This window comes from Perca fluviatilis, chromosome 23 (genome assembly GCF_010015445.1).
Source record: "Perca fluviatilis chromosome 23, GENO_Pfluv_1.0, whole genome shotgun sequence".
Lineage (NCBI taxonomy): Eukaryota > Metazoa > Chordata > Actinopteri > Perciformes > Percidae > Perca > Perca fluviatilis.
Genome location: NC_053134.1, coordinates 15,494,285 through 15,511,738, shown reverse-complemented (window position 1 = coordinate 15,511,738; position 17,454 = coordinate 15,494,285). Strand labels below are relative to the sequence as shown.

At 42.2% G+C, this 17,454-nt stretch overlaps 1 protein-coding gene across 3 annotated transcripts; it reads right to left on the bottom strand.

Annotated features, from left to right (window-relative positions):
• Positions 1-560: 560 nt before the first annotated feature.
• On the bottom strand, positions 561-17,062 carry yaf2 (YY1 associated factor 2). Of its 3 annotated transcripts, none has more exons than XM_039791820.1 (4): positions 16,890-17,058; positions 16,351-16,476; positions 5,632-5,787; positions 561-4,054 (listed from the first exon to the last, which is right to left on the bottom strand). In XM_039791820.1, exons 1-4 carry the CDS (start codon positions 16,913-16,915, stop codon positions 3,802-3,804), a joined length of 561 nt encoding a protein of 186 aa, XP_039647754.1. In that variant the 5' UTR covers positions 16,916-17,058; the 3' UTR covers positions 561-3,801. The 3 variants fall into 3 exon arrangements, with proteins under 3 accessions (XP_039647754.1, XP_039647757.1, XP_039647756.1); XM_039791822.1 differs by lacking the exon at positions 561-4,054 and adding an exon at positions 4,846-5,229 and having other exon boundaries at positions 16,890-17,062; XM_039791823.1 differs by lacking the exon at positions 16,351-16,476 and having other exon boundaries at positions 16,890-17,059.
• Positions 17,063-17,454: the final 392 nt, after the last annotated feature.

Sequence of the window (17,454 nt, the reverse complement as noted above, 5' to 3'; positions counted from 1 at the left end):
TTTGGGCATTTCTTAAAATTTTGTACCAGATCCTCTTAATGCTCATGCTAATGCTTGAAAGCGTAGTTCAGATATCGCTTGTGCGCTGTTACACTCTTGTTCTTGAAGACTATGTGAGCGAAGGAGAAACTATTTGGTATTATGTTTATCCCACTTCCTACAAATTCAAGAATTTTGACAGTTGGTAAACTTACTCCTGACAGATTGGATGCTTGGAAATATACCATATTACAAATGATGTGCCAGTTATCTTAATAGTATATGTAATACTTTCGTGTCTTAGTGTGGTCTCAATTACTTTCAGGTTTAGTAGCCACTGCCCTCTATCACCATTTGTAGGAGTACATTTAGGCTTTTATTTTGAAGGCCACAGCAAACTTCCGGGTTTCTCTATTTTTACCAGTTTGACTTGATGCTCTTCATGCTGCAGAAGCAGGAGGTTTGGGACCCCCAAATGGGGGAAGGGTGGGAGCGATAAGCAAGTTGATTCCTCCTTCCCCCTCCCCCCTCATGCTGTGTCTGCAGCAACTTTCCATTGATTTCACCTCTGAAAAGACCCATTCATGGCTTTATTCGTCTTTATTGATGTTGCTCCACTAGAACAGACCTGACCGTCAACTGCATTTTCATTTAGTGTGGGAAAATTAGGTTATTGACTGATGTAGTGGTTGTTAGTGTGTAAACCATACCTTATGCTCATAAATACTGTAGGCCTATATACTTATGTCATTACATGGATATTCACCATTTTCAATGTATGCAGAGTTGCATTATGGGCCTGATCTGTAAGCCTGCATGTTCTGTGTCTATGGTTCTGTGTTGAGGATAAGTAGCAGTTAAGTCGTTCACCAGATGGAGCTGAAAACACAACAAGCACTCCTCCTCTGCTTAGAAAAAGCCTAGATTAGCAAACCAGTGACAACACAAAAGTGTAAGCAATGCATGCACCTAATTACAAAAAGTAAAATGATTTCTTTTGTTTGAATTTTCTTATTTTCTTATTCAGACATGTAATAAACAAGTTCACACATTTCAAAACAATTTGAGCATGGCAAAGCAAAACAAAATAATATCAACAGGTGACAACCAACATGTTTTTAAGTGTCTTTCCATTTTTGCCACAACCAAATAACAAACGTCCATCCAAACATTTCTCACGAGTCCCCCCAGCTAGTCCCAGCTAGTGTGGTGAACCTATGAGATCTCTGACACATATGACAATGCTAACAAACTAAGAGACATAGCCTGTCCCACAATATACAGAGACCATAATATTATCATGCCATGACAGTTCTCAGGATCTGTGCTAAAATGTTAAAGTAAAAATCTCAACTATAACACTGCTATGATGGATAATACAACCACATCAAAACATTGTAGTACAATATTTTAGAAATATCCATTTTATCTGTGTAGTATTCTACAGGTTTCATACATTATTGTGTAGTTAGGTTGATCTATAGTTGTTCTGCTGGGGGTTTAGTATATTCTAAAGCTCCCCCACTTTGCTACGTCAAAATGGAGGAATTTAAACAGTTTCTGAAGTCCATCACCTTATGCAGTTGATAACTGCACGTCCAGAAGTCAAAGCTCCTTTTCTGTTGTGGAAGCACCATGCAGTCTCCACACTGGGTTCACAGTGGGGGCAGAACAGCATGAGCACCCTCTGGTTTTCCACTGTGACGCTGAGCAGGTGCAGCCCTGTGTGTGCAGCAGAGATTAAAAGGAGAATGCCGGTGTCATTTAAAGTGACAGTCCCTTAACTATCATCTACATTTAGTTGACATTTTGCCATCAACTCTTCTTTTTTTTCATCTCTGAAACAAAGAAAAGAAAAAATAAGCATGCCAAATGCAAGCAGAACTATGATGTATGAAGAACGTGGAAGAGCGTATATATATATTTCATTCTGTGGGAGCCATGTACATCATGTACTTACAATGTGACAGATAAAGTGTGACTGAAAATTATTACAAAGCTTAGGTAATTCTTAAAGTTGCATTAAGTGATCTTTTTGATAGCAGGAGGGTACAGCAAGACTGCAGAATCAATTCAAAGAAACAAAGCCCTGAGAGACAGGATTTTAGCTGTACCTTTAGCAGCCTACTTGCACATCTAGCAGACAGATACCAACATTAAAATCCCTTTGCATTAGTGTTTTTGGTCTTCTGACCAATACTAGCACAATATTGACTCATTTAAAGACTTTCTTTTCCAGAAACTTCAATCTTCTGTGATTTCATGCTGGCCAGATAGTGTTAACAGCTTGTTTGAGCTGGTTTGCTGAACATGGATAGTTTATGGTTTGTCTATGTGAGGGTCCATAGAACCACAGACTGTATAGAACATGGACGTAGCCTCTGTGACCTCACACATACAGCAGATTCCTGAAGAGCCATTGTGAAGCTTAGTGCGGCCTTCGCCATCTTGGCAATGCCTGACTCTGCCTGCTGCCGGCTAATCCAAAAATGGGCAAGAGGTGGAGCTGAGGCGGGCCGAAGAAGCCTGGTTGCTGAGCTAGCCACCTGTGATGGCACCCACCGGTCACCTGGCAGCCAAGCCCTTAATCATGCATAACTTATATAATTTAAATGGACCAGTAATATAAAAATCCACTCTCCGTACAGTTGTCATGAATAGGGAAATTAGCTATAGAATAAACCACCAGCCAGCCTCAAGTGGCCATTTGAGGGACTGCAGTTTTTGGGTTGCTAATTGCTACTTCTCAATATATTTAGCTTTTAACATATCAAAAATATCACTTAATGCAAGTTAGTGGTACAAAATTAATGGCTGCAAAGATAGAAAAACAAAACCTTGATTTTTTTATCTCCAACATGACATGTAGACGTAGATCAATGGCACAAACTGAAAACAAAAAACACCGGCATTTTCCTTTTAAAATCACAAACTATATGTTCCCGCACCATTTAAAAGAGGGCTTTTATCAAAACCTGCCCAATGTCCCTTTTTATATGGACATAACGAGCATTACCTGAACTAAACAACCTGCTCCAAACATTACCCCAAAACACCAAACGGTGCCAGTCAGAGTACAGCCGCTGTGCTATGTCAAAAGTCACTCCACAGCAGAGGCAGTCCACAAGTAAAAGCTTGGAGTAATCGAGTGCAGGAGCAAAGGTTTGCTGAGAGGTTGAAGATTCAGTGTAGGGACACTGAGAGCGCGTAATAGGTGGTTCAGGTTTATAACGGCTAGGTAAAGATTCCAGACAGAGGATGAAGATTCCACATGGGGGAAGAATAGGTCACTCTGCTGGCCGCTGAAGGTAATGTCGAGGGTGGGGGCTGCACATTTCGTTTAACAAAAGTATAAAAACAAAAGAAAAAGAAACACCTGGACAGGCAGGTGCATCCGAAAGGAACCGCACAGGGCCATTAAGCTTGTCCAAACATTTATTCAGACATCTCAGATCTGTTCTGAGGAAGTTCTTTGTCAAAATAAAATTGTCTTAGTAAATGTTCTTGTAGCAAGGTTTGGACAGCGTGCGGGATCCTTTCGATTACACTAAATGTCCAAGTGAAAATGTAGGTCACTAAAAACTTCAAAGATGGAGCAAAAAGGTCTTTTTATATTGCTTTCTAAATGCAGGATTCCACTGCTGTGGAGAATATTAAACTGATTTAAAATCGCCAAATTGTAATATCCAAAAGAAAGAAAGCAAAACTGTTTTAGTCAATAATGTGCAGCTCTAAAGTCGAGGCAGGGTGTCCCACCAGTGACCTGTGGGCTTGCAGATGAGATGGGGTTGGAGGCAGAGGGAGATTTCGAGGGCGGGTGACTCAGTGGGACTCTCCGTTGACCGAGCTCCCCTCTCCTCTGGGAGAGGAGGAGCGGGAAAGCCCCTTCTCTGTGTTCTCTGAGCTGGAGCCGTTCTGGCTGTGGTGGTCGGCCGTAGACGCGGTGCTGGATGGCGTAGCCGAGGTGGACGAGGGCTTGGCCTTCTCCTTAAAGTCCGTTATGATGACTGTCAGGTCCCCAACCGTCACCTCCAGGTGCTGGGCGCTGCTCCGGTCAATGTTTTTTAACCTCGGCCTGAGTGAGTAAGAAATAGTTGGGGAGAGTAAGAGAAACATATAAAAAGAAAAGAAAAAAAAAACTGAGAAAGTATTTTAAGGCTATTTCTTTGCTAACAAACTCCTAAACTGTCTATCTTCAAGAATATATATATATATATTTTTTTTTGCAACATTTCGGTGCTAGAACTTGAATCAGGCAAAATGATGCAACCACACTACTGCCCTTCTGCTCAAAAACCCTATGACCCGGTTAAGCCCCAGGATCCCTGTTACTCATCTAGACTGCCATGGAAGTGTGCCCAAGACAGACAAAATGTCAAATCGTGTTCATGTAGAAAATAACTAATTAAAATAACGAACCAACAAGCCCCCAAGGGAGACAATGTTGCTTAATCCTACTGGGAAAGGTAACTCTAAAAGGTAAACACCCTTGATGCCCCACACCAGGCACAAACTGTTTAGTTAACTCAGCCTCTATTGTTTTCTACAATTCCCTTGCTTTCCCACCCTGAGACACTCAAATGTTTCACAACCATCACAGTTTTGTTTGCTGAACTTCCTCCTGTTTCAGCAAGTACAACTGACACTCAACGCCCAATACTAGGTATCTACTGTTACTGAAAACACACCTTTAAACCACTCGCACAACCATCTCATTAGTTGAAACAACAAAACCAACACTGACTAGGCTCATGAACTTACTCAAGGCAGAAGAGAAAGTGAAAAATAAACCAGGAGGGATCCTGGACGAGCCCCCATTTGTTACAAGTTGGCTCCTTCTTGCAAAAAAAAAGGGGAAGCTCCACAAACGTGACTGCGAAGGGCTTTATTCAGCCAAACTACAGATTACCATAAACATCAAGAAAAACATTTCCATGTTTGTTTTTTTATGTTTAATATCAGTAGTGCCAGGAATGTATGGGTGAGAGTATCATGAGGTGTGTGTGTGTGTGTGTGTGTGTGTGTGTGTGTGTGTGTGTGTGTGTGTGTGTGTGTGTGTGTAAAAGTAAGAGTCAGAAAATAGTGGATAGTGGAGAGCTGGAGTGTCCCCCCGGGGTGTGGCATGGTGAAGAGAGAGCAAGAGCATGTTCTGCAGCCATCTTAAGTACAGGTGAGCCAGGCAGTACAGGTGTGCCCACATCTCCTCTGCAACCCTGGCCTTGACTCCGCCTACAGGCACCCTGGAACACCCTGGAAGTAAAAAAGGCACACACACCAAAACAGAGAACAGCAGAGGACAACCCCAGGGGCGTCCCACTTTAAAATCCTGCATGAGATTGTGCATTAATCAGCCCTTGCAAGATTCTATCTTTGATTTACCCAGGAGTGAAAGCACCTTGATCTTTCGGCTACCATGTCACTGAAAACTGCAAAGAGCTTTTCCAGACACTGCTTTGAAATTTATTTTCTGGTGTTTCCCACCCACCTCACGTCTATCGTTTGAAGTACTTTATGAAATATGACAACACATCAACCTCACTTCAGGTGGCAACATAAACACCATCTATAGTTTCCAGTGTTTATTCATGCATCCCTGTAATATCTAATTCCAGTTGATCCCCCCCCACCCTAACCCCATATCAGCTTGTTTACCTCATCTTCTTGTGACTGTTCTTCTTGAGCGCCGGCTCTCTGTCGCTCTTCTCCCTCTCTACTCTCTCCTTCTTCTCCTTTTTGGGCTGCAAGGGCAACACAAACTGCTGCGTTACCTGCTGCTGCGAGACGAGCTGGGAGACGGGACGAGGCTTCCTGATCCGCGGAAGGGGGGAAAAATAAAGAGACAGAGTGTGACAGATTAATGAGAGGGAAAATCACAGTGAGCACATGGCTTCATGCTAGCGTTCTACCATAATCAAGAGCCAATAATCACTGCCAGTGCTGGTTAGGATGGTGCTGCTGAAAGTGTTCTTAACACTGGCAGCAAGTGGCACCACATACTGAGTGCATTCAGAATAAAATCCAGGATTCAGCCATCTGTGAGATATGTAGTATACCTGCACAGGCTTGTTTTTAAGGCTCAGAGGGATAAACATTGACAAGCTGAGAGCTGTTCTGGTGAACACAAAAATGTGATAGGAATGCAAAATACTCAGAAGTCAGATTGCATAGGAGGCATGCATGTATGTTTTCTACTTGCTTTTATAAAACTCACAAAAGAAATCCATGAGACTAAGAGTGGTGTTTTGCTGTTTGTTAAGAGAAGAAGTGAGATCAGCTCTGGCCTCAACTACAGTATGTCACATTTTTTATTAAAAGGTCACACCCAATATGTTTTTCCCCGTTCTTCCCAAATGTGGAATTCTCCTGCACTGCAGTCTCTGTCTCTTAGAACTCAAGGCGAGGGTGTAAACAGCCATAAAGTGTGTCACCTGCTGCTTCTTTTTACAATCAGTAGACACTACTGCAGCACCAGGGGGCATGATCCTTCACTGGCTTCCCATCCGTGATCGCTGTCAGTTGTGTAAATGGCTTCTGTCAGAGTGTAATTATATTTTCCATGATGGATTTTAAGATTTTGATTATAGATTACGTACAAAACACACCGTAATGATTTTTCTGCCTTGCATCAAAAGTCATGGTCCCTGGTTTGTTATTGATGACAGAGAAAACAGTGTTCGCTGATGGCAATGCTTGCCTGATAAGTGAGGATGATGCACCTTCATACACAAGCTCCGCAGAATGCTAAAAGACAAATCCGATATCAAATAGAACTTCAGTGTAACACGGTGAATAAAATGTTTCTCCTCACAGTCACATTTCCATCCTCCGTGAGTGCCTGCTGTCTCAAAAATTATACATTATGCAATTGGTCTGGCAACCGTTTGCATGTATGAGGGCTGCGATCGTGTGTGTGTGTGTGTGTGTGTGTGTGTGTGTGTGTGTGTGTGTGTGTTTTGGGGCTGGCAAGAGCCCTAGCCGAGAGGCAAGTGTGTTGAAGGCCATCTGTTGAGAGAGCCTACACATCTAGTGCCTGATTTTGCATGCACACACACATCAACACGGTTGTATGTATGAATGCACCTATGCACATTACAGCATACACATACGGCACCAAAAAGCCAAAGTGGTGTATACAAATCCAAAATGGGTGCACATAAAAAGTTATGCATGCTTTAAGTGCAATCAACAGACACATACAATCAGGCATATTAAAGCCCATGCACGTGACTGCACACACACACACACACACACACACACACACACACACACACACACACACACACACACACACACACACACACAGCAGTGAGCAGATGAAGCATGAGGGCATGATGAGAACAGCAGAAGAACACAGTGTGTTTTCTGAGCCCTGTTGAGCAGTCATATTTGTAATTCATAATTTAATTTCATAATTAACCATCCAGTTTCTGTGAAATGTAAGCTTCAAACTACTGCTCATGAAAATATTGATCTTAGCATGTAAGCTAAGCATTGTATTGATGCTTTCATACTGTAACTCTCTGTTGGTAACACTGTACAACAGCTTCACTCAACTATACTAGCCTGTGTGTATGAACCCTTCGAAAGGTATTACAATTACAAAACATTGGCTTCCAGGTGCTTCATGAAAAATGCCCTTTTGCACTTGCCTAATGTAATTATAAGGCTGAAACACAGTACAAGTACAGAGTGTACAAATGCACTGGACTTGACAAAATCCATCCACAAAATTAGTTTGAGCACCTGGCCAAGTGTTGCCCTGACAATGCGCCACATTTCTGCCAAAAAGCGCCTCGCTGGCCTATTTAGCTTAATTTAGAGGCTTCCACCTCATTTTCTAACAGGAAATGTATAAGCCAGGGCTGCTGGTCTGCTGTCTTGTTCTAAGGGCAAAGCTGTTGTTTAACAGTTCTGGGATGACCTAAATTGGGGCCCAGCTTCAAAGAGTCTCTCCCAGTTTTTCCTTCAGAGTTATCATTGCATTCTCAGAACATGCAGTGATACTAGCAAGGCTAGAGCAAAATGCAAATGGGTCTCTTGGCCTACATAACCATCTGATAGGGAGGAGATGTCGAGATCCTCTAATATGTCTGTCTTGTCAGCACGACGCTGCAGAACTGCTGACAACTTTTAAATAAAAGCAGAGGCCTCTCAAAGTCCTCTAGCTCAAGTAATTTGTGGCACTCCTCTTTAAACTACAACAATGAAGAAATGTCTAGTTTTCTGAATTTACTCTAAGCTCTCACACAAAACCGCAATTGTCAGAACAGAATGGACCATCCTGCCCTCGGGCTAAATGTTACCAGCTTCCAAAAATAAAAACCAAGACAACCAGCTGACTCATTCATAACCTCCTTTTGATGTGTCTTTGATATGTTTTCTGGATGTTATTATGCGCTTATATGGTTCCTGTGTATGTAATGAGGAGATGAATTACTACTATCTCTGTCACTCATTAATGCTGCAAATGAGCGCTGTATGTTTGGCTTGATGTGCGATCAGAAGAAGAAGAAAAAAAAAAAAAACACCCAAGGCTAATTGCTATTTTCTATTTAAAATGAAAAGACTGGCGGTGCCTGAGAGCGATTGGGGCCAACTATAAACATATTTTGTAAATCCCATTTTCTTTGTGTATAACAGTGAAGTAGATTTTCACTAATAGAGCCAGCTCAATAACCTGGAGGTAAAAGAGGAGACAAGCAAATATCACTGTGAGGCAAAGCGGCAGGCCTAAACAGAGCTACCTCTGTTAACCCAATCAAATGGTTATTATCTTAGCACTTAGGCCTTTCGCTACTGGCCTCCATCTGGAAGCTGAGTGTGTGTTTGTGTGCGTGCGTCTATTGATTGCAACAGGAATTTCTGTGCCTAATGTAACGGCCTATTCTTTCTGACATTAATACTGCGTGTTGGAACTGTTGTTCCAATCGATGTTTGCTCCACTCATGCCATCTATTCCACTGCAGCTAATGGAGTCCCACACTGGGAAATTAGGACGTTACGAGGAGGGATTAAACACACCGAAATTCCATTTCCTTGAAAAGGAAATCGCAATCTCTTGTATTTTGACTCTCTTTTAATGTAGTCAGGAAAACATAGTCTCTCTTTTACGCACACATTTCACTGATGGGGAAACTCTGGCTGACGCCTTTGCAAATATGTCATGAACACACACATACGCAAACCATCTATCACTATCTCTCTCCCTCCTTCTGATGAACCCACTGACCTGATACTCCTCCACCAACAAAGCAGTCGATGAACCAACACACTGGCTGAAAATATCTTCTCTGGTCCTGATTTGGTCACGTACAAAATTCAGTAGGTGGTCGAATTATGACTCAGGATGGTTTGACCATCAAATTTCTGCCACAGCAGGTCATAAACACCACAGCTCACAGAGACTCGTCAGTAACACAGATGGTGTGGTAGTGTGTATGATACCATAATCTGTTTATAGACCTGTCATAATAACCTTAGGCTTAGAAAGAACAGTGACTATGAGTGGTCTAGTCTGCTTAAACTCAGATTAACACACCATTGCATCCCTGTGCTGTTAAAAATAATACATTTCCAAAACATCAAGTTTTCATGACTTAATAAAAAACCGGCCTGTTTTCAGTTTTGTGACAATGCATTTTTCAGATAATGCAATGGGTTTTCAAATGGGTTGTTTAGCCTAAGACATGAGAATGTTTTCAACCCATAAAGCGACACTTATGCCTTCAGTTCATCTGTTAAAATTCACCAAATTTAGATAAATACATATAGATACAAGGTTTTCACAAAATGAGAAAAAAGTGACGATTGGTTTTGTGGCCTGTCGACGTTCAAAAAAATTCCACTTGAAAATCTGAACTGCATCATCTTTTACTACTATACTAACGCGGTTACTCACAGTTCTTTACAGACCTTGTAAACGGTTTGATTGCGAGCTACTTACTACCAACTGTTTCATCTCCACACAAAAAAGGAAGCGACCACTCCAGTTTAATTGCGTCTGTCCACCCAAAAAACATAACAAAATGTAACAATGGTGCTGTAACAAATCCAAACTCTCACCTCAGGAGGTGACGTGTCTGTACAAGGACAGGAAGGTCCATACAAATGAGGTGCACTGAGAGGTGCAGTGCTTGTCTAAAAAAATAAAAACAAGTGTTCTGCTCTCAAAGTCTGGCCAGTCTTTAGGGGAAGCTGTCATAGTTTTGATTAGTAGTATAGTATAATCATGAGAGGTGATCTTATTTTCAAAAAGCTCACAAAGCTGTCTCTAGTCCTGACAGGGCACCTTTGGCCGTTATACCAGCCATTTGCTCTTTAAAATGTTCAACTGGTAAAGACAGCAGTGCAGAAAGCTGCAGATGTTTGGACTGCCTGCTAACATTTGTCGAGTACATTGTGTGATGAGCAAACCGCTTACAGGGCAGCCGATGGACTGCAAATAGGCACTGGAGTGTGCTGCTATAAACAAATCTCATCTCACTGTTCTGTGATGATTGTAAGATCATTGTGAAATAGCTTATTTTATGCCCAGTTGAACACTCTCAATCTAGGTGTAGGTGTGTGTCAAGTCTTCTATCAGCAGGACGTAGGCTGCTCCTGGGAGCTCCTCCAACCCGATGATTAATGTCTCTCCCTGCCTGTACATGCTCCCACCATGCGTGTTAGAGAGAGAGAGAGAGAGAGAGAGAGAGAGAGAGAGAGAGAGAGAGAGAGAGAGAGAGCTCTGCGTCCTGTGGTTTATGACACTTTCTACAGTCCACTAGCCACACTATAGCACCATCTCCTCCCTTACATAGGCCCGCCTGCACACAGGCATACACACATAGAGCAGTATGTCATGCATCAGTGTCACCGCAGTAATTACAGGCTTATCACGTAGCCATAATCTTGAGCCACAGTGACGTGATAACAGCCGCTTCATTGTCCCTGGTGTACACTCAACGTTTGTATGCAGTGTGAGCGCTAAAACCAGTAACCCGCACGACTGAGCCGACTGTGTGACTTTTATAAGCGGATGTAATCATTTTAGATGGGATGATCAAACACTGATAGGTGACAAACAGTGTATTAATCATTCCACTTACAGTTGCAGTAATAATGTCACTTATTCATATAAATAACATCCCATGTTGTCACTCACACTTGCAGATCCAGCTTTAATCGGTATTTGTTGTTGCCTCGCCTGCCCAGGAACTATTCCAAAACTATAAAAGGCACACAAGCAACAACGTCTGAAAAGACCTGGATATGTTTCTTTAATCCCTCTACTTTTCTGGGGATACACTGTACATGACTCAACATTTAGCACCAAAGGTGTGGCAAAACAAACCTAGCATTTTCCTTCATTGTGCTTAAATAATGAATGAAAACACATGACTCATGAGGCGACAGTCGAATGTGTGGCTCTGTGCTGCTTGTTTGCACGTTGTGTAATCAGATTGGGGAGATTAACATTAACACAGCAGCCAAATGGCGGTGTATATACTGTATTGGTTGTGTCTGGTAAATGAGCTTTCTCCCATGCATGTTGCCAGCTAAGAACCAGATTGGTTTATTATTTAAAAGGATTTAAAATCTTGACGCTGTACAACGTGTGGAGGAGGGAAGTTAGGAAGCTAATAATACCCATAATAGAGATGTAAGTAACGGGTAGCTGATTTCATTGCCGAAAGCAAACTGGATTGGTGTGTGTGTGTGTGTGTGTGTGTGTGTGTGTGTGTGTGTGTGTGTGTGTGTGTGTGTGTGTGTATATGTATGTATGTATGTATATATATATATATATATGTATATGTATGTATATGTATATGTGTGTGTGTGTATATATATGTGTGTGTATATATATATATGTGTATATATGTGTGTGTATATATATATATATATGTGTATGTATATATATGTATGTGTGTATATATGTGTGTGTGTGTGTACAAAGGCAGTGGAACAATATGGAAGTACAACTAATTCACACGTTACACTGTGCATTTCAAACATGCATTTTTCTTCAGGCAGCATTTTAATGTATGTACATATTGTATATTAGTATTTCATGGTGGTTGCACACATTGCTACCAATGCAGCTACTTTGAGAGAACAAAAAGATAGGAAAAGAGATGATTAATCCTTTCCTTTTATCATTAGAAGTTCTGTATTGCATTTGGAATCCCAAATTTAAAACCCACCATACACCTTGAAGATAAACTTAATCTATGCAACAAAACAAAACAAAGTTTCTGTTTTCAAATAACCCGAAGGCTCCAGCAGGCTGATCATATCTCATCTTTGCAATGGATATCTACTGCAACCAATCAGTGGCTAGATTTGTAAAGTTCACGCAAAAGTTTCGAAATGGCAACAATTCATTACCGCTATCTGCATCAGAATTGTTTTCACTACGCTCCTTTTTGATTTTTGTGATTTTATTTCACTTATCTTGTGATTAATCACTGCCTCCTTTAGGTGAAATGCTAGTTGCTAGTTGCAGCCCTACACTACTTATATTAGGTTACAAACTTACATAGGGATTGGTTTAATAGTTACTCGTCTCAAAACATATCGGTCTTGCCTCTGTTATTCGTATGATAAACTCAATAAAAATGTTTGAATCCTACACTAGATATTCTGAACTATGTCATATTGAAAGCTACATTTGTTTTAAAGGGAATTGCACAATTACAGCCCAAGTTTTAGTGTGCGTGCGCTGCACATGAACTGTGAGGGCGAGCATGTGCGGAGGATGATAAAACAACATCTAAACAGCCAGAAGCTGACAGGTTGCCAGCCAGCCAGAATAGCTTGTGCTTGTTTAGGTGGAGCTGACAAAATGTGCACATCAGTCAATCTGTCACTAAGAGACGCCTTAGGTCAAGTTCAACTTAGAGAGAGAGAGAGAGAGAGAGAGAGAGAGAGAGAGAGAGAGAGAGAGAGAGAGAGAGAGAGAGAGAGAGAGACCAAACAGGAATAGCTAAGAGATGAAGGTAGGGAGAAAGTGAATACAGACAAGAGAGCCAAAGGCAGCGAGAGAACTAATCAGAACAAGACCAAGCTCACTGTCCTGACCTGTAGAAATAGAATGCTGCTAAACAAGCTCAGAGCATGCACACACCGAGTGTTTCCCTGGCGGGCCTGACTTGTCAGAGCTCAGCGAACAGATGCAGGTGGTGTAAGCTAGACACAAGAGAAGGTCTCACACACACACACACACACACACACACACGCCGCTCTATTACACTTAGCTGCTAAACCCAAACCTAAACAACTTCCTTAGCCAAATACTACTGGCTGTCAGCACCACTTCACATGACATTTTCAGCTTATTCAAGCTATTCCAAACACCAGACAGGTGCGTTAGCTCCGAAACATGCCTCGTCTCCCATCTTTAAACATTAAGATGACGCTATAATCCGGGACAAGTCATAATGGGTACACTGGGAGGCCATCAATGTCTTGCTCAAGGACACTCTCGGTAGTTTCAGCTGATGTAGGAATCAAGCCTGTGGCCTTGCACTCATCAAATATCAAACCTCTTTTTAAGCACCACGCCACTGCGCCATGACTTTCATCTATCATGCTGCTTTTCAAAGGGCTGGGACTGATCCCAAAGAGCCGTGGGAGAAAAAAAAAAACGTCTCCCACTTTTTCTCAGCAAAGTCTTCAGGTAATGAGGCTGCATGATATGTTGTGATCCCAAAGCTCCTCTTAAGACGACTTTAATTAAAAATACTGGTTAAAAAAAAATTACTGCATCAGGTTTGCAGTCAGTGTGCATTTCCTTTAAATATATTTAGGGGAAGAGAGAATATTGAAAACACTCCGTTCGGTTTTTGCCATGCCTCAAATTTGACTCCCTAGCTGCACAAGTTTTCGAGCCGCTGACAGAATTAGCGGAACGTCAGCCGGGTCCCTCTTTTGTCAATCTGTCTCTCACTCTCTCTCTTCCATTTCACTCCACCTCCTCTGATAAGTGAGTCCAGTCCTGATGCTGATGTGTCCCTGTCTGCAGTCAAACTCGCAGCCCTCAACGATGTGCTTTCAATCAGCCGCCGGCTTTGGGGCCCTGCAGTAGATCATCCCTTCCGCATCAGAGGGATCTAGGCAGCGAGATCTGCAAAAACCTCACCTTCATAAAACATTCATCTTTTATCTCTGGACGGCTTTCTACATGCAAACTCTCTCGCTCCTAAAATATTTCTCTGCCATGAGCCAAAATGTTCCATGTTTTTTGATTGCATCCATCACCTCTAGTATTTACTGATCCTGTCAGGAAAAGTGACACTTTATGCAGTTAGGTGGTGTTTTCAACCTGTGACAAGTGATAAGTTGATTTAAGCCACTTCCACTGAGCCCACACTGGCTGTCAAACCTGTGACCTTCCGGCTACGGGACAACTCCTCGCCTGTGTCGAGCATTAATTCATTACTTTGCAGTAACGGCTCAGTCATGCTTGTTTAGTAACCAGCGAGGGAATTTGTCGTGTCCTACATTTATATTCTGCATGTCGTATGCCCTTTACCACCTTTGGCTTGCTCGCTGAGAAATCCACTTGACTGTTGTGTTCGGTCGTTAACAGCTGCGACCACCTGTGTGGCCATTTTGCTGCAGTATTAGCCTGCGTGTGGTGGTTTGTGTATGGCCTTCTGGGAAAGAAAAGGAGAAAAAAAAAAAAAAAAAAAAAAAAAAAAAGAGTATGACAAACACTATTACTACTACATTTCTGCAGCACTGCAGTTGGGAAGACAGTGGGTTATAATTAACATTAAATAAGACCTTCTCGTGGACATCTTCTATATTTATCAGGGGTGTGGTGAGGATTTCTGGTCCTTGTGTCCTTGCCAACTTCCCCAAAAAATGCCCAGATGGGGAAGACAAAGGGTGTCACAGCTTTTGGTGAAGTGAGGATTCAGACAGGTTCTTGGCAAAGCTGCCAGCCCGCTTGTTTTTACAGAAGCACACACACACAGAGTCCCTGGAGTGTCCTCTCAACAATCAACGCTCTACTGCAATAGGCTGAACCCTATGACAACAGTATGTCTGCTGCTCAATCGCTTTGTTTGTGCAAGCAGCAACTGTGCACTTGAGTGTGCGATTATGGGTGCACGTTTTAAGAATGTGTATGTGTGCGTTTGTGTACGAACATGTCATGTGTAAAATTTGCATGTTGAGTGCATCTGTACGTGTGTGTGTGTGTGTGTGTGTGTGTGTGTGTGTGTGTGTGTGTGTGTGTGTGTGTGTGTGTATCTGATGACAGCGGGCTGATTAAGCTGTTGCATAGTAATGAGCTATGGCTGTCTGTCTGGCAGCTGCTCTGACAACCTCTTTTCACAACTAGCCCTCCTCCACACACACAAGTGCAGACACACAAAAACACACAGGCATATAAGTGCATGCAAACACAAGAAATACCACAATTCTGAAAAGACATCAAAGCTGACAACTGCACTGATGTGTTGTGGTTGTTGTTGTTGTTGTTGTTGTTAAATCATTGGCAAAGTTGTGCTAATGCAGGAGAGGATACATTAAAGAGGGAGATCATGTAACATTACACACTGTTTCCCATAGCCAGAGCTAACAGCTACACTTCCTCTTCTTCACCCTTTGTTGTGTTTTCATCCTGATAATGACTGCCACTCAGGAATAACAGCCATTTCCTGCCTCAAATCACGGATGTCAGGACAAATACCAGCCACAGCACAGAGGGCACAGAGTGTGTACCTACATGCTAGGTATTTTTATGCTTGAGTACCTTTCTATGTGTGTGTGAGCTTGTGTGCATGCATATTGGAAGTGCCTCCCCCCCCCTGGTCTGTTACATGGATGGATGTGTGTGTGTGTGTGTGTGTGTGTGTGTGTGTGTGTGTGTGTGTGTGTGTGTGTGTGTGTGTGTGCCTAAAGAGCGAGCCAACCCTCTCCCTCATTTTACGGAGGTCAGTGTGAACAGCCTGGCAAGAACATGGAGACTAATGCACTGCTCAGAGGAAAGTGAAAAGAGAATTGATTGAGAATTGTTGAGTTTGAAGTTAACATTGATAAAGTAATAGAAGTAACAGTCATATATTTTCTATTGCATAAATGCAATTGAAAATGAAAACTACAAGAAAAGAACCAGCCTGTGCCATGTTTTGTTTGTGTTTACCGTCTGAACTGTATATAGGATAGTAACAGTGGCATGGTTTAAATATCTGAAAAATATACAATTATCTCAATCCATTGTCTCATGGTACAAATGCACATATTGCTTAGAGGGAGAGGGGTGGTAGTGAGAACTGCTCATTTTGTTGTTGTTGGGGGGCAGTCCCTGAGTCCCCAAGGACCACCCCTTGGGGACCAGCTATTGCAAAAGAGACCAAAGGTAATGTATATCCATCGCCTTACCTTGTTGACGTCCCCTTCCTGACATCACACATCATGCACTTAAAAGCCTCTGCTGTGTTCTTGTACGTGCACACGCTGCAGTCCCAAAACCCCTCGTCGGAGGAGGGCTTCGGTTGACGCTTCGGCCTTTAAAACAATAAAATGTACAAACAAAAAGAAAAACATAAAATTAAAAAAAAAAAAAAAAAAAAAACGAAAAGAAATGGTGGGAGAGAAAAGGGGCGAGAGGAGACAAGAGTGAGTTCAGCTCGCATCCACGAAGGCTATCGATAGCAAACATCTGGGTTAGCCTATAGGATTTAGGAAATCATCTGCAAGCGCGCTGTGATCCGACACTGTAATTGGCGATGAGGTTTTAACACCCGCGCGCACACTCCCGCACGCGAACATAGACACATGCAATGAGAGAGAGAGAGGGGGGGGGGGAGAGACGAAAGAGAGAGAGACAGTGGAGAAAACCCTTTTTTTTCGTGCGCTTGTCGATGTCCGCTCCCCTCTCCTAGCTTGACTATCTAGGTACGCACTAACTCGGTCGTTACCTTGTGGGACTCCTCTTGTCGCCCATGCCAGACCAGGGTTTATCTGGAGGTGCTGAGACGAGCAGAAGTCTTGTTATTTCCAATAATTTTAGCAAAGAAGCGATGCGCCTGTGCCGCTCGGCTTCCAGCTGTCGTGGAAACTCCGCTTGGGAAATGATCACGTGACTCGCTTTGGCCAATCAGAGGCAGGGTTACTTCCTGAGGCTGACATTCCTCTTGATGAATCTATGCCGCCTTCACGTACACTCGTACTTCTGTGTACTAAGGGTGTTAAAAAAAAAACAAATATATATATATATATATAAATTGGTTATTATGACAAACGTGACCTGCTAACATTATGTTCTTAAACTGACTCTAATATACAATCGTATAAACAAATGTTTGCACACCTTTAATCAGGAAAAAAAACTGGAAAAATATCTTCTCATTCTGTGTTTGATTTAAATAGTATTGACACTTCACTTCAACAAATACCTAGTAGCTCGTGCACAAAAGCTCAAAGTAACATGATGGAATATAAAATTAGGAACATTAATGAGCAGTGTAAAAAAACCGACTACGG